We start from the raw sequence: 15,053 nt of genomic DNA on the forward strand, positions 1-15,053 counted from the left end.
CTGCCGCCACAGCGCTCCCAGGGCGGCCTCTCCTGGCTTTAACCACTGCGTGGAAAAGAAATGCAAGCAGAAACGGCTGACACCAGGTTTCTGGCTGATGTCCACCAGGGGAGGAAGAGGTTAATGCTAGCAGCACACGCACCTTCTCTGGTATCGTGCCAGGTTTGCCATGTTGCTCTTCCCAGACTGTGATTTCTCCCCGGCAGCTGCCACCACTGTACAAACCCTTGTACAAAATACAGTTCTGCGGACGTGCTGCTCGCTCCTCCCAGCTCAGAATTTCACCCAAACAGCATGAACCAAATCCTCCCTGAAGTGAGACGGTTTCTTATCAAAACTAAAATCCTGTGAATTTGGCATCTGAGTTTTCACTTTCTACTGCCATTGGCACTGGCATTTCCCTCTTGCCACCACATTGCCACCACATAAGGAAATCACAACCTGAAGCACTTGTGAAAATATTTATACTGGGTTGGGTTTTGTTGTTGTTGTTGTTGTTGGGGTTTTTTTGTTGTTGTTGGGGTTTTTTTCCCAGAGGAAAGAGAAATGTTTGCCTGAGAACACAGGGCAAAACTGGTAGTCTATCCAGTTTGTACAAAAACTCAAGCAAAAGTTTTTCATGAGCACTGTATTTGATGCCAGATAAAAACTTAAGAGGAGCTGGAATAATAAATTGTCATTACATGCAGATACTGCTTGTGCTGAAGAACAGAGAAATGGAGAAGTGCCTGGTAAACACCAGCAGACCAGACATCTTTGTAGTTTCCAGATCTCTCCATAAGGTGTCAGCTGTTCTTAACTGGCAGATCCAAACAAAATGCTGACCTGCCAGTCTCCTGCTCCCAAGCGCCTGGTCTGGTACAGTCCTCTCCTATTCTTGCTCCAGCCTACCCAAGGAGGGTAAATAGTGCATTATCGCAATATGTGAGACTGAGATCTGAGTCTCGGCTTAAAGTGGGACTTCCATTTTACTAAGATGCCAGGAGATGCAGATAAGTTTGGCTAATACTATCTGTGGCTAAATGGAAGCTGCTGTTCGACTATACAACAAAAATACAATAATATGTAGTTAAAATAATGTTATATAAAAATGTCATGACGCATACTATACAGTAATTTCAGTACTGTCCAGGGCCACCTGCACTGGACAGTCCTCTAACACACAGGAAGATGCAATTACTGCACTGCAGTGGCATGGGGAAGCATTCCCTCCTGCCACTGCCAGTCCCTGTGCCCACGGTGCCAAATGATACAGACACATTTTGTGTTTCACTACATGGGATATTTGGAGATGCAGGAAGAGACGGACATCATAGGCCCTGCTCCACAGTCTGCAGCCTGCTCTCTAGAGGGCACTCAGCTCTCACCGAGACTGCCGAAGGGTGCCCGGGGAAAGGCATGAGGCAAACCCAGCTCTGATTGCTTGGCTAATTTTCTTCTAACAGAAATACTCAGCTAAACAGATGAAGTAGTGTCTGCGGTATGTGCTGGGGAGATCCTGCTAGCTGAAAACACAGAACAAGCTATCAGCCCTGACATCTTGCTCCAGCTCACTCACCTGTATTCAATGGTCACATTCGTAGTGAGGCTGACATGACCTGATTTTGTGCGTGTGACTATTGCAGGAGACGACGCAGGTTTCCTCCCTGCCTCTTTGAAGACCCCAGCTGCGTTCTCCTGTGTGTAAGTGCACAGAATGGATGCCAGGCTGAAACTCGCTGCACCAATTTGCTAATACCTGTTTATGTTTCGCGAATGGCACTGGAATGTTTTGCATCATGTCATTAGGCAGGAGCACCGTGAAGCCCAGGCTCTCCACAGGGGTTGTAATTGTGTTACAATGGCAGAGATGCAGTTTAGACCCTTTGCTGGCAAAGGTCTTACCAATGAGGTAGCATTAACTGAGACCCCAAAGAGTCAGGTGTGCAAGAGGCTGTTTAGACCCCAAATGGAGGAGTTTCCAACCAAAGGGTTTGTACTCTAAAAGTCTCTTACAGCTCTGACTCACCTATTTACTGTTCCTATCATAATCACCATCATTCCATTGGGTGGTGGATCTTTTGAAGGTGCCCTTTAATGTTTCATCAGTACTAGTCTCTGCAATAACAATGAGTAACAGATCAAGTATAATGTATGCAAGAATTATTTTTTTTTTTCCTGAAGGAGAGATGTTTGCTGGATTGGATACTACTGACTACCCTTACATGGAGGGTAGCAGATCACCTCCCAGTGCTGCAGTCCAGATTTAACTGACAGGTGGGTGAATGTGCTGTGTTAGGACCATCAGACACAACGAGGATATGTTCCAGGGCTATTCCCCGTGACCACACATCTCGGGGTGTGGGCAGATGCCAAGACTTACACCCTGTCTTGCAGAAGAGTGCAGGAGAGGTGGGGACTTACCCTCTCGCTTCAAAGCAGATATTTTAAAAACCTTCACTTAAAAAAAGCCTAAGTATGTCTTGGCATGCAGGGAATGACCACATGCAGATGGTTTTCATAGAATTTCACTGAGCTCTAAAAACACACTGCTTTATTTTATTAGATGTGGCCATAAATATATATAGGAAGAAAGAAGCAGAATGAACAAGAGGTACTGTGTACTGTTCCACTAAGTAATGCTAAATATCTTTGAAGATGCTCCTGCTGGGCACCAGGGTTCATGACAGTTGTACAAACTGCTGTGGGAACAAACCAAAGTCCACTGGTTGAGTGTCCTGTCCCACTGCTAGGAGAAGAATGGGGCAGATTTTTTTGACAGAACTATTTCTAATTACAAAAATGCATTTAGAGAAAACTTTTCATTGGAAATAGTTGGAACTGACAACATTTTCAACGCCAAATATTTCTGGATGGAACTGCTGCCAGGCACCAACAGTTAGCGGGGGAAAAAAATTCCAAAGCACATTGTGCCCTCATTACAGAGTAAATAATTGGGAATCATTAGGTGGGAATTAGTTTTTGTTTAGAACTCTCAGTTAATCCACTATTAAAATAATAAACTTGATTGAGCCCTAATACATTTCAGCTAATCTGAATCATATTTTCTCAGATTATTCAGTTTTCAAACATCTAGCTTTTTATCGGGATAAGAAAAAAAAAATTGTCATTTAAATTTTAGTGGAGAGGAGAACAGTTTCATGCTAAGTGTTAGGCAGCTGGACCTCAATGGAAGGAAGAGCAGTGTACATCCTCAGAACAAGAAGAGTGTTCTCCCTCCAACACAGCCATACTTCAGGGACTGGGTTTCTTCTTTACTATGGAGAAATATTGTTCTATGGGATTATCTGGTGTTAAGAAAATTGCTTGATGATTATATAATGGAAGTTAGTTTATAATGTATAATTATGACAATGAGTCATATTCCCCAGATAGATCTTCCACAGTTTTTCTCTGTGTGGCAACATAAGCAAATTGAATTTTCCTGACAAGACCTGACCAAAAGTAGGAAGGATGGAAGAGGATTCAACACACTGAAGCACCAAAAAGGGTGGGTAACAGTCCGGTCGTACCCCCACAAATGTGCTCAGCAGCCTCAGCAGTTTCTCCCAAACACATGAGTCCAAAGGAAGTTGTAAATGCAGAGCTCAGAAAAGGTGCAGCCAAGGGAGCTGATGTGTGCTTAGCCCACACACCCATCACTGTGCCATCACCCCAGTCCACCACGGAGGCCATTTCAGCCTCACCCTTTACTGCTGCCACACACACCCCAAAGGAAAAAAGACTTAATTCTCTCCCAGCCTCTGTGTTCAGCCAACGCACGTCTGTGTTGCACATGATAATTCTGCCATTTAAGTGCACTGTGTGAATTCATGCCCACACTGGGTGAGCCTTTCAGGTTTAAATAGTCCATCATCCTCTTCTGGGCAGGAGCTCGTAACAGTTTAATCACAGGAAAAGGGAAGAGGCTTCACTGCAAACAACTATGGTGCCATCCACCCCCAAGGCATCTTCCTCCTCCTCCTCCAACCCCTCCTATCTTGGCTGTGACCTGATCATGTCAGTCAATGTGCAAGGGCAGGTTTTCCTGAATGCCAGTGACTGTATGCTGTCTCCATTAGTTATGCCCACTGCAAAAAAAAATCTGTTTCAAAACAAGCCCCATGTTTCATATCTCACCTTGCAGTTCAATTCACACTTTTTTTTATACCAGTGCGAGAGGCACAGGTGATCGCAGCTTCTCTGGAGCAGCCTTTCAGAGGTCTCTCAAGCAGAAAAGAATCCAAAACTCCTCTTTAATACTCATACCCAACACACCTGAGACTCTACCTGAATACCTGAGGGCAGCCAGGGCCGAGGATGCACAACACAGGGTCTATAAGAGACACTCACTGGTGATAAATGAAGACTTCTGCCTTGTCACACTGTTCAGCCACTCCTTAAGCACAGCCATAGCTGCCTCTCAGCCCCTGCTTGCTGCACGAACTGAAGTTTACTCAGCTTTCCTCATCTGCCCATGATTGAGAACTGTCCTCAGTGTGGACAGAAGATATGTCAGTGCCTGTTTCCATCATTGGTAAGTACACTGAGGTGGGCAAGTAGAGGACAGTGAATTCAGATGCTCAGCTGGTTATGAGCACCGCATCACAGAGTGATGCCAGGCAGTTTTGAGTCTGGGCAATGCCAGAGGAAGCCTTTACAGCTCTTTGTGCTGTACTCACTGCACTGCAGGCTGTGATAGCAAAGGGCACACCAACTTAGGGAGGGCATGCCTTGTTGTGTTTGTGGAGCAGCAGCTTGATGCTGCAATAAACAGCACCAGCCCAAGATTTCATAATGTTTCACTGTCCCATTTCACAGGTACTACTGGGGTTCCTTGCAGCTCCTCCAGAGTTTATTGAAATCTCTCTTATGCCAAGGTTTTCCCAGCCCTCCAGGTTCTCTTCTGCAGCATTATCTCTAGATTTTGCTGGAAGCATTATCTAAGATCATCTAGTTAGCTCAGTATGCTTGCAAATGCCTGGACAATCCTATTAGCCGTAACTGCAGAGAAAACTACCATCTCATAAAACAGCTTCCATCTTACAGCAACTTTGAACTAAAACATTCCTTTCAGGTAGCATTTGTTCCATAACATTTATTTCTGATCTTGGCCAGTCATTTCCAGATACACTGAATCCACCAGGCTTCTTCAGTTTTAAGGAGCTAATCTTCACTCTTGAAGTATGTTGCCTGCACAAATTCTAGGGAAAAAATGGCATTAAATCTTCCTTTCATGCATTAGACATGAAGCTGTGAAGTATGTTGCACACAAGCATCCTCACTGATATTCAAACTATCCAAATGTTCTTTTTGTGAACAGAAGACATGAAGCTTAGTCCACCTGAAAGGAATGACTCATACAAAAGATGTTATAAACATCTTTCCAGAAAAAAAAGCCACCCAAACCTTACCCTTCTGCAGAATTATACAGAACAACATAGAAACATATCCACATCCGTATAATGTGGGTGTCAGCAACTGGAAGCCAACTGTTAAACAGAATGTAACCCAATAGTTTCATGAGCCAAAGTTGCTGTTAGTATAGAAGAGAATTTTGTGCACTTCAAGAGAAAAGGATTTCTCACTGGAACAAGCTAGAATTATGACTTAGACTCCATTAAGTTTTATAGAGAACCATTTAATTTTCTACAAGCCAGAGAAGGCCTTGCTTCCTCGGACATTTCAGAAATGAAGTCTAGCAAAAGACAAAACTTTCTTTAGGTGTGTCCTACTGTGTGGATGAGGGTGTATGGGAGGGGCATTTACAAAAAGATGTTTCCACAAACACTTGCTATAAGCCATAACAAACAAACCTCTAAATTAGCAACAACCAACATCACAAAGGCTGAGTGAGAAAAGAATAGTATACCAAATCAATACAGGAAAGTTGGATATCACACAACTAGTTCAACATACAAAGGACAGCTAACAGAATGCATTTTGCGAAAGATCACGTGCCTGGGAAGGAGGACAGAGATGAGAGGCAGTGAGGAAAGAATTTTCAGATGTTTGAGGCTCAGGTTGCTGTAAGAGCTCAGAAGATGGATGTGCAGCTGAACTATCCACTGCTATGTATTTGAAAAAGATACAATCTTAAAAGAAGAAGATTCAAGATAGCAAATATTTCCTACTTTTGGTCATGCTGTGTCCATGAATGGAAAACAAAACTGAAGGGAAAATGATATTTTGATGTACGGCTTTCTGACTTAATCCCCAAACCAGGAACTTAACCTTTCTCCTCTAAGTAAGTATGTTTGTATTTATACTGCGGAAGGAAAACATCCTGACTGAAATTTTGAAATCCCATCAGGAGTGAGAACATTACCTCTTATATTCACAGACATGTCAAGAGAGACTAGCCCAGAGCCAAGATACTTCTCCAGGTCTCTCGACCATCCTATAACTGCATTTGGTCCGAGCACATGAAGAGTTATTCCCTGCTACAACCTGTCACACTTCCTTTCCTTACAGTCTTACACAGAGCTATTTTCCAGTTGTTGTCATGGAATTTTTTAGAATTAAATTGTTATTTATAAAACATAATTACAGATGTATGTTTGGAGTAAATTGCTGACATGAGTGATATTTGCCAATGTTCCCTAAGTTTTCATAAGAAATTACAAAGATGTCAGAGTGGTTCAGTGTACCTACAAAATACATCCTGCAGTATGTTTTCAAAAGGCATAAAGTAATAAAGGACTAAAAATAAGGAGCATACAGCATAAGATAACCATAAACCAGAACCTACTAAAATATCACTTAAGTATAAAAAAATCAGCTGCGATTCCTTGACAAATATCTGAAAGGGGAAAAGCATGAGGAATGACTATATTAAAAGAGAGATAGTAACATTCATTACTGTTCTATTATGACAGTTTATTGTTGTGCTGAAAGAGGTGCAAACAGGATGAGATGAGTGGGATGAGTTCAATTCAGATGACTGTAAGTCAGTGGACTAGATCACAGAAAAGATCTACCTAATTCAGAGCCACCCAATAGAAATTACATGTTTTGTATTAATAAACAAATGGTCATGAACACTTTGAGTATGGGTTAAGCTTCCTGACACTGTCAAACATCTCCCTGTGGCAAATTACCCTTGGCAGAAAAACTATGGCTTGCAAATGCACATGGAAAGAAGGTACTCCCTTTGACGGTGACACCCACTGTCTCAGGTATAAATGCAGACCAGGGAGGGTGGAAGTTGGAGCTATGATTCCGGAACAACTGTAAGACCAGCTTTGAGTTTTAACCCGAGTCATTCGCTGCTGCCACTATGAGCTGTGGTTCCAAGACCTCTAAAAGCTGCCTGCGAGGGAGCAGTGGTGGCAGTGCTAGCAGTGGTGGTGGTGGAGGGGGCAGCAAGTATTCCTCTGCCTCCTCAAGAAGAATCACTTCTACGACAAGTGGTGGTGGCAGGATATCTGGCAGCAGTTGTGGCGGAGGAAGTTCCAGGAGCAGCTATGGTGGGGGAGCTAGCGGTGGTAGTTATGGAAAGATCAGGCGCAGTAGTTATGGAGGAGGAATGAGTGGTGGTAGTTGTGGAGGAGGAAAGAGTGGTGGTTATTATGGAGGGGGAATGAGTGGTGGTGGTTATGGAGGGGGAATGGGCTGTGGCAGCATGGGAGTAGGCTTTGGATCACGTGGGAGTGGGTTTGGTGGTGGTTATGGAGGAAGCTTTGGTGGAGGTAGTGGTTTCAGTGGTGGCAGCTTTGGCAGTGGTGGCAGCTTTGGCAGCGGTGGCTTTCATGGAGGGAATGTGGGAATTCTCTCCAATGATGAAAAGCTGACCATGCAGAGCCTTAATGAACGCCTGGCTTCCTACCTGGCTACGGTCAGAAATTTGGAAATGAAAAATGCTCAGCTTGAACAATTAATCAGGGAGTGGTACCAGAAGCAAGGTCCTACTGGTACAAAGGACTACAGCCACTATTATGGAAAAATTGAAGACCTTCAAAATCAGGTAGGATGTTCTTTGTCAGAGAAGTTGAAGCATTGACAGACTTTTTGTGATTGAGTAAAATGTTTGAGGCATGGATACTTCTAAACTCAATAAGTGCCTCTCTGATAGAGTCTCTTGCGCTTGAAATTCTGCCTTCTGTGCATGCATCCAATTATCTCCAACTAGAGGTGGAAAAAAATGCACACCCCCTATAGCACACCCCACAGACCATTCGCTGGCAGTGACTGCAGACTCTCAGAACGCCTCTAGTGGATTTTAGAGCATAGGAAAAAATAGTAACAATTACTCTCTCGGATGTGCGCTGTCTGACATTGGAGTACAGCCCTTGGCCTGCGGGCATGGAAAGTGAGACAGAGCTACAGAGGTGACACCAAGCCTCTTGACAGGACTCTTGTACTCACAAAACAGTTTTTGCCATTCTGATGCTATTTCATACAGGTACCTCTTTGTTTTGCACTGTAGATGACCTTTCCAGGCCTCTGTATATAGGAAATGCTGTTCACCTCAGACACCTGGGAATTATAACAAGATCGCATTCATATTTCTGTCCCTTGTGCAAACCTGAGAGATTCACAGGGAAAATTTTCCTCAGCATATCATCTTCTCTTCTAGCTTGTGACTGCAGCTGTGGAAACCAACAGGGTACTTTTGGACCTGGATAACACAAGGATGACTGCAGAAGACTTCAGGATAAAGTAAATATATACTCCTCTTTTCCAGGCACTGACTTCCTTTCTCCTACTTTTCTCAACTTACTTTCATAAATTCATTCCATAAACAAGTATCAATCCACAGAGACTAGGGTTCCTCCTAGTTCCATGGCAGCACAACTGAAATAATTTGTAAGACTTCAAAATTCTTCATTATTTCTGTAATGATCTTCAATGGGAATACTCCCTATGGCTGTGGATTCAAACCTTAAAAAAGCTTTATTTTTAAGGAAAGAAAAATTATGATTATCTCTCACTGAAATTCAGATGAAACAGATAGATGAAACCTGCACAAAGGCTACAGTAAGAAAAGACAATGAAAAAACCCACAGAATACATTTTAATATTAAACTTTAAGTACTGGCTGCTGATTTCATAATTCTGCTCATTGAGAGATGCTATGTGCTACAAAGTATAGACGTAGAACCAGACACTGAGATACTGGAATACATGAACTTTTTCATAAATTAAGTCAGTAGGAGAAGGAATGAGAATCTAAGACCAGGGCTGACCTTTCTGCACTGTCCTTGGCACAGGTATGAGACAGAGTATGGTCTCCGGCAGAATGTGGAGGCTGACATTAATAGCTTGCGACCCTTGTTGGATAATCTGACTCTGAGCAGGTCTGACCTGGAAATGCAATTTGAGTCTCTAAAGGAGGAGATGATTGACCTCAGGAAGAACCATGAGGAGGTAAGAGTCAGTTCCTTGAAATGCAAACTGCAGAGGAAAACAAGAACACTTACTGTATTGGATATGTGGGGAGGTTTTGCAGGTAACATCCTCTGCACTGAGTAGTCTTCCCTGCTCTCCTAATGTGCGGCAGCTTGGCTAGGGGCCTCCTGAGACAGGCTGACTGCCAGGCCCAGGCTGCTCCAGGGCATTTCTGAGCACAGTCCCTCTCAACAAGAAATGACCGGGAAGTCAAGGTAAAATAATTGCAACAAGAAAAAAAAACCCCACATACATATATATGTTCTTAAAGGATCCAGGATGGTTTATGACATCAGAGCAAATTAACTGACTTCAAAACTCTTTTGCAAGTTATTTTACCATTTTTGTTTATTTGCCTTGGGCCTGGGTTTTCTCTGCAGGAAATGAAATCGCTGCAAACACAGTCCAGTGGTGATGTGAATGTGGAGGTGAATGCTGCTCCAGGAGAGGATCTACTGAAAAAACTGAATGATATGAGACAAGAATATGAAAATATTATTCAGAAAAACCGTGAAGAGGTTGAAAGGTGGTATGAAAGCAAGGTAAATGGTTACAATTTGAATGTTTATATTACAAAAGAAAAACAATACCAACTTTTGGCAAGAACTTCCTGTAGATGAATGACACTTTGAATCACAACATCCATTGCTTTTAGGATAAAATGGTAGAATACCCTTGATTAAAATAAAGGAAATCATAAGTGGGCTTGAACTGCACTGGCAGAGCCATATAATCAAGTTTAAACAGCCCCCATATTACACTTGGCACTGCTTCAACTTGTTGTATTGCCAGATGCTTCCATGATAAACTACCACAATGACATTGTAAGTTAAACTCAAAAACTCCAAAGCTGTATATTAATTTTTCAGATGGAGGAAGTGAGTCAACAAGTCCAGTCAAGTGGCCGGGAAGTGGAATCAAGCAACCAACAGATCTCTGAGCTGAGACGTGAATATCAAAGCCTGGAAATTGAGTTGCAGTCACAAATCAGCATGGTAGGTAATGATTGCTTCTGATCCTCTGATATGCCAAGAACACGTGAGTTGCTGGAATGACAGGAGATCAACTATAGCTAGCACTCCATTTAATGAAGATGCTCGGTGCATCTGACACCATGTAACACTTTTCTCATCTGGGGCATAAGAATGATCTAATCCTGCCACATTCCCATAAACACTGTATTTTTTCTTTCATTCTCAGGTACAGTCTTTGCAATCCAACTTGGAAGACACAGAACGTCGCTATAACATGCAGCTGCAGCAGATCCAGGGTATGATCGGCCCCTTGGAGGAGGAGCTGGCCAGCATCCGCTGTGAGATGGAGAGTCAGAATGAAGAGTACAAGATGCTCCTGGGCATCAAGACTCGCCTGGAACAGGAGATTGCTCAGTACCGGGCACTGCTTGAGGAAGGGCAGCATGATATTAGGTACGTACATTCAAATTAATTAACATGCCACCTTTGCAAACAGGTGAAGATGAAAGTAGCAATATTTATATTAGGAACTAGTGCAACTAATTCATCATCAACACATTTAGTACAATCACAGGAATTCATATGGAATCTAAAACTTGGCTGGCAGTGTACAAAGCTGTATTATTCTATACTTATTATGAACTGGACAAAAATGTTTACAAAAGTATTCAGAACTATAATTTGCCATTTATTCTCCTAAGTACAATCAGGAAGTACAGTTATATAAGAAAATGAAAGGTAAGCAAGAAAATAACTTTTTCATAAATATTCAAGGTACATATTTTGAAAGACTTCTAAAGGCATCCATTGTCTTTCTTCTTCTTCTTCTGTGCAGATCAGTTCATTTGTCCTTAATTCGGATAGTTTAAGACCAGTTCTCTAGAACATGTTTCACACAATAGTACTTTCTCAGGCATAGAAGGAGCTCAGAGGGAGTCAGAAAGTGACCTTGATACAGCCGACAGGATGCCAGACACTGGTCATGTTGCTATAAATCTTACACATACATGTCCTTTCCTCCTTACAGCACCTCACAGGGAGGAGCTGGTGGTGGATCTGCAGGAGGAGGAGGAGGAGGTCATGGAGGAACTAGCTGGTCTTCTGGAAGAGGAAGTAGTGGAGGAGGAAGTAGCTGGTCCTCAGGTGGAGGAAGCAGTGGAGGAAGAATTGGAGGATCCTACAGAGGAACTTCCTCTTCCAGAGGTGGAGGAGAAGGGAGCAGAGGAACAACAGGAGGTGGAGCCTGTGGTAAAACTTCAGGTGGAGGAGGTGCCAGTGGTGGAGGAGGAGGGGGAAAATCCTGCCTCTCCCACTCTTCATCTTCCCAGTCCCAGTCTGGCAACTCTTGTGAAAGCCAAGGTAAAAATTGGAATAAAAGAGTACATAGCAGGAAAGGATATGACAACTTCCTTCCTCATTTGGAAATCTGGGGATATTTTTGCTACTTTTTTCCCAATCATGTTCTAAGTCCACTCTGACATTTGTTCTCATACAGTAACATATCAACATGGTAGTATTTTCACAAATGACTCAAATGAAGAGGATGTTATTAAGAGTTCTATCAGAGGATGTGTAGAAAGAGGAAATGAAGGGGGGGAAAGGAAAAATAATCCCCAATCCAAAGCATGCAGGGAACTAGAGAAGTCAGTAGTTTTGGAATGAAGCCAAATGTTAGAAATGTAACTCGTATTAAGGGAGAAAAATGGTTAAAGCAGGGTAAAATAGTTGGAACGCTCAAGACATATAAAATATAAGGGGTATTAGCTGTAAAATCCTGATGTAGCAAAAGATGGGGAGTGACCAAAAGGTCTTCTCCATGTCTGATTTCATGGCTGTGGTTCCAGGAGGTCCTGAAAACATGAAGCTCTGCCTGGAAGGGAATAAAACACTGGAGAGAGGAGCAACAATGGAGGAAGTGTCTGAAGCCATAAAAACAATGAGACTGGGTAAGGCTCCAGGTCCTCACAGCATCTCAGACAAATGCCTGAAAATGTTGACAGGAAGTTATAATTTTTAGAAAGGTTCTCTTCTACTTCTGATTTTTTAAAAAAAGATGGAAAATTATCCTGCTTTGAGGCTTCCATTTATTCCTTCTTATCAAGGAAGTAACAGGGATATTAATCTTAGTTAAGATGTAGTCTGTCTCAAAAATGTGCTGTTTTCTGTCACAGACTGGCAGTTGGTCATGGAAGTATTGGCTACAGGCCAAAAGGCCTGAAACCATCAATATAGAAAGTGAGAATACTACACAGACTCTCTTGATGCTGAAAACAAAGGCAGTGAAGTCAGAAAGTTTTTGTAAAATGAGTAAGATTTTTTTTGGTAATATTTGGTGTAGATGAGATCTAGTTTTTAAAAATTAATAGGCTTTGCAAACTCCTTCATAAAAGTTTACTCCTTTGATCAAACATCCTATCTGACTTGCAACAGTCCTATGTATACTAATGCTTCGTAGGCAAGATTAAAATATATTATGTGCCATCCATCTTTAACTTATAAAAATTTGTTGTAAATATTTATACACACATGAATACAGATTCTAAGTTCATCTGTATTTGTTTTATACTGCTACAGTCACTCTAAATTTAAAGAGAGATGTACACTTATACAGTTGAGAATAGAAGCAGGTCCATGTATTTAATATGATAAAGCTGCAAACACATATGCTTGTACAAATATTGTCTGACACTGTTCTAACCTTTCCAGAATGCTGAGAAAAAAATCTAGTCCACTGAGAACTGCACAGTCTAAAATTACAAAGTAACAAAAAGATTTAAAATGCTGAATGAGATAACATTTCTTCAAAGAAATTCTTGCTTCCCTTCATCTTTCAACAGGGAGTTTTAGAAAGTCTGAGGACTGATTGGAAAAACCAGCATCTTCCACTGCAGGACCTTACCAGTGGGGCTTTGGACCAAGCAAGACTATACCAAGCATGTCGAATCACGCCTCTGCAAAGAGCAAGAGCAAACACTTGTTCAAGTTACTCAACACTGCTCACTCCAGGGGCTCATCAGAACTCTCTGGATGGCCTACCTGCTTCTTCTATCTTAATTTCTGTGCCTAATCACTGTTACCTGAGTTAAACTACCGTGATTGGTATTCCTGTGAAAAGAAAAAAGCACACACACCTCCTCCCCCCCAAATGCTAATAAATCTTTGCTTCTCTCTGATGCAACCAGAAAGCCATGTCTGGGAGAAATTTCCTTTGGCGGACATTTTTGTTTGAATCAATTACAAATATCAAGCCCTACCTGTGGAATACACAATAACATGTCAGATTATGCATAAGACCCAAAACCTTGCAGCAACCTATTCACCATTTAAGACTAATGCGGCAAAACTTTGAAGAATACATTACCAGGTACAACGCTCTGGTGGTCCCTGCAATAGGAAAACAGTCAAAAACCTGACTCATTTCTGCTATTAACTTCTATCAGGGAAAAAGAGGGTGGGTTTAAGGAACTGACTATTCCCTAGAAAGCTTCTTAAAAAAAATCTTCCTAAGGAATCACTAAAATGCATTAAGAAACTTTTTAATCAGGGAATTTAAAGATGGAAATTTTCAGCTCCCAGTGCCAAAACACCCCCGAGTGCAGAACTTAAATCATGTACAATTAATTATCCAAAATTAACACATTTTGAATGCTACCTGCTTGGGTACACATTGGCTAACAAGTGGATAGAAGTTCAGTAATAGGATAACCCTACTTTGTGACAGTAGTTATCTGTACTGTAAAATAAATTCATAAAGCTGGAGTATGAACCAAATTGCACGCATACGGTCTTAGAGAAGGCTAGTTTTACTGATCATAACCATGCCTTGCCATCTGGTAGCTGTAAAATACCTGGCCTCTTCTATGTATTTCCACTTCAGGGCATTTCTAATGTCTAAGTATGGACAGGTATACATTTTGCAAAGAAGACTGGCAAATTATTCATATTTAGGATGTGATTTTACAAAACCCAGTGGTAGGTTGAGAGGAAAAAAAAGATATTCAAGAAAAAAGATTCCCAAAACAAGTTTAAGGTTTGCCTACAGATCATGCAGTAGAGGGACTGCTTACAGTGGTAAGGGTGCAAATGCCCTAAAAGATAGAGATCACATTTTTTCTCTTTGTTTTAATTATAGCCATGTTTCCCTCCTTTATGCCCTGGGTGGGTGCTAATTGGCCAGAGGGCTCCCTCTGCCCGCTCCCCCATGCTGTATCCCTTACAGTGCCTTTCACTTCTGTTGCGGCTAATTAAAGTGTGGGGTCTGCATAAGCAGAACTTCCATGGCTGAATTGGTGAAATAAACTATATGTGGAATTTCACTTGAAAATACTTCAGAGGGCTTCTCACATGACACCTGTTCACTAATACATTCTTTATTCCCTGCATTTCCTGACTCCCCTGCTTAAACACAAAGGGAACCAGATAGGAGTATCACTGCAGTAAGTTTTCCTCTCTCAGTTTTACAGTCACGAGTTTTGGTTTTTTTACTCTGAGGAAGGCATCACCCACTGGAGAAGGTTGAGAAACACAGATTGAGTGGGAGACCGTGGGAATGGGAATCCTGAACGCCCGAGTTCTAGGCAGATGTGTGCCAGTGATTCACTGCATTGCCTTATGCCAGGCTCTCAGCCAACATGATTAGTATTTGAATAGAAAAAAATCTAAGAAGAAAATTCTTTTCTGACCAGTGTCTCTATGGAGGCCTGAGGAACT

General features: G+C 42.0%; 1 protein-coding gene across 1 annotated transcript; it reads left to right on the top strand.

The window, feature by feature from the left end:
- Window positions 1-7,168: 7,168 nt before the first annotated feature.
- LOC104325417 (keratin, type I cytoskeletal 13) lies at window positions 7,169-13,680 on the top strand. Its single transcript, XM_069786341.1, has 9 exons — window positions 7,169-7,945; window positions 8,558-8,640; window positions 9,192-9,348; window positions 9,750-9,911; window positions 10,239-10,364; window positions 10,570-10,796; window positions 11,371-11,702; window positions 12,188-12,289; window positions 13,181-13,680. Exons 1-9 carry the CDS (start codon window positions 7,259-7,261, stop codon window positions 13,204-13,206), a joined length of 1,902 nt encoding a protein of 633 aa, XP_069642442.1. The 5' UTR covers window positions 7,169-7,258; the 3' UTR covers window positions 13,207-13,680.
- Window positions 13,681-15,053: the final 1,373 nt, after the last annotated feature.

Source organism: Haliaeetus albicilla, chromosome 7 (assembly GCF_947461875.1).
Source record: "Haliaeetus albicilla chromosome 7, bHalAlb1.1, whole genome shotgun sequence".
Classification (NCBI taxonomy): domain Eukaryota; kingdom Metazoa; phylum Chordata; class Aves; order Accipitriformes; family Accipitridae; genus Haliaeetus; species Haliaeetus albicilla.

What these genes read in the sequence shown, in the direction of transcription:
- LOC104325417 (XM_069786341.1), top strand. Translation starts at nt 7,259, where the DNA reads ATGAGCTGTGGTTCCAAGACCTCTAAAAGCTGCCTGCGAGGGAGCAGT. An exon ending in GCAGAAGACTTCAGGATAAA is followed by an intron (nt 8,641 to 9,191) that starts GTAAATATATAC and finishes TCCTTGGCACAG; the next exon opens with GTATGAGACAGAGTATGGTC. An exon ending in CAACTCTTGTGAAAGCCAAG is followed by an intron (nt 11,703 to 12,187) that starts GTAAAAATTGGA and finishes CTGTGGTTCCAG; the next exon opens with GAGGTCCTGAAAACATGAAG.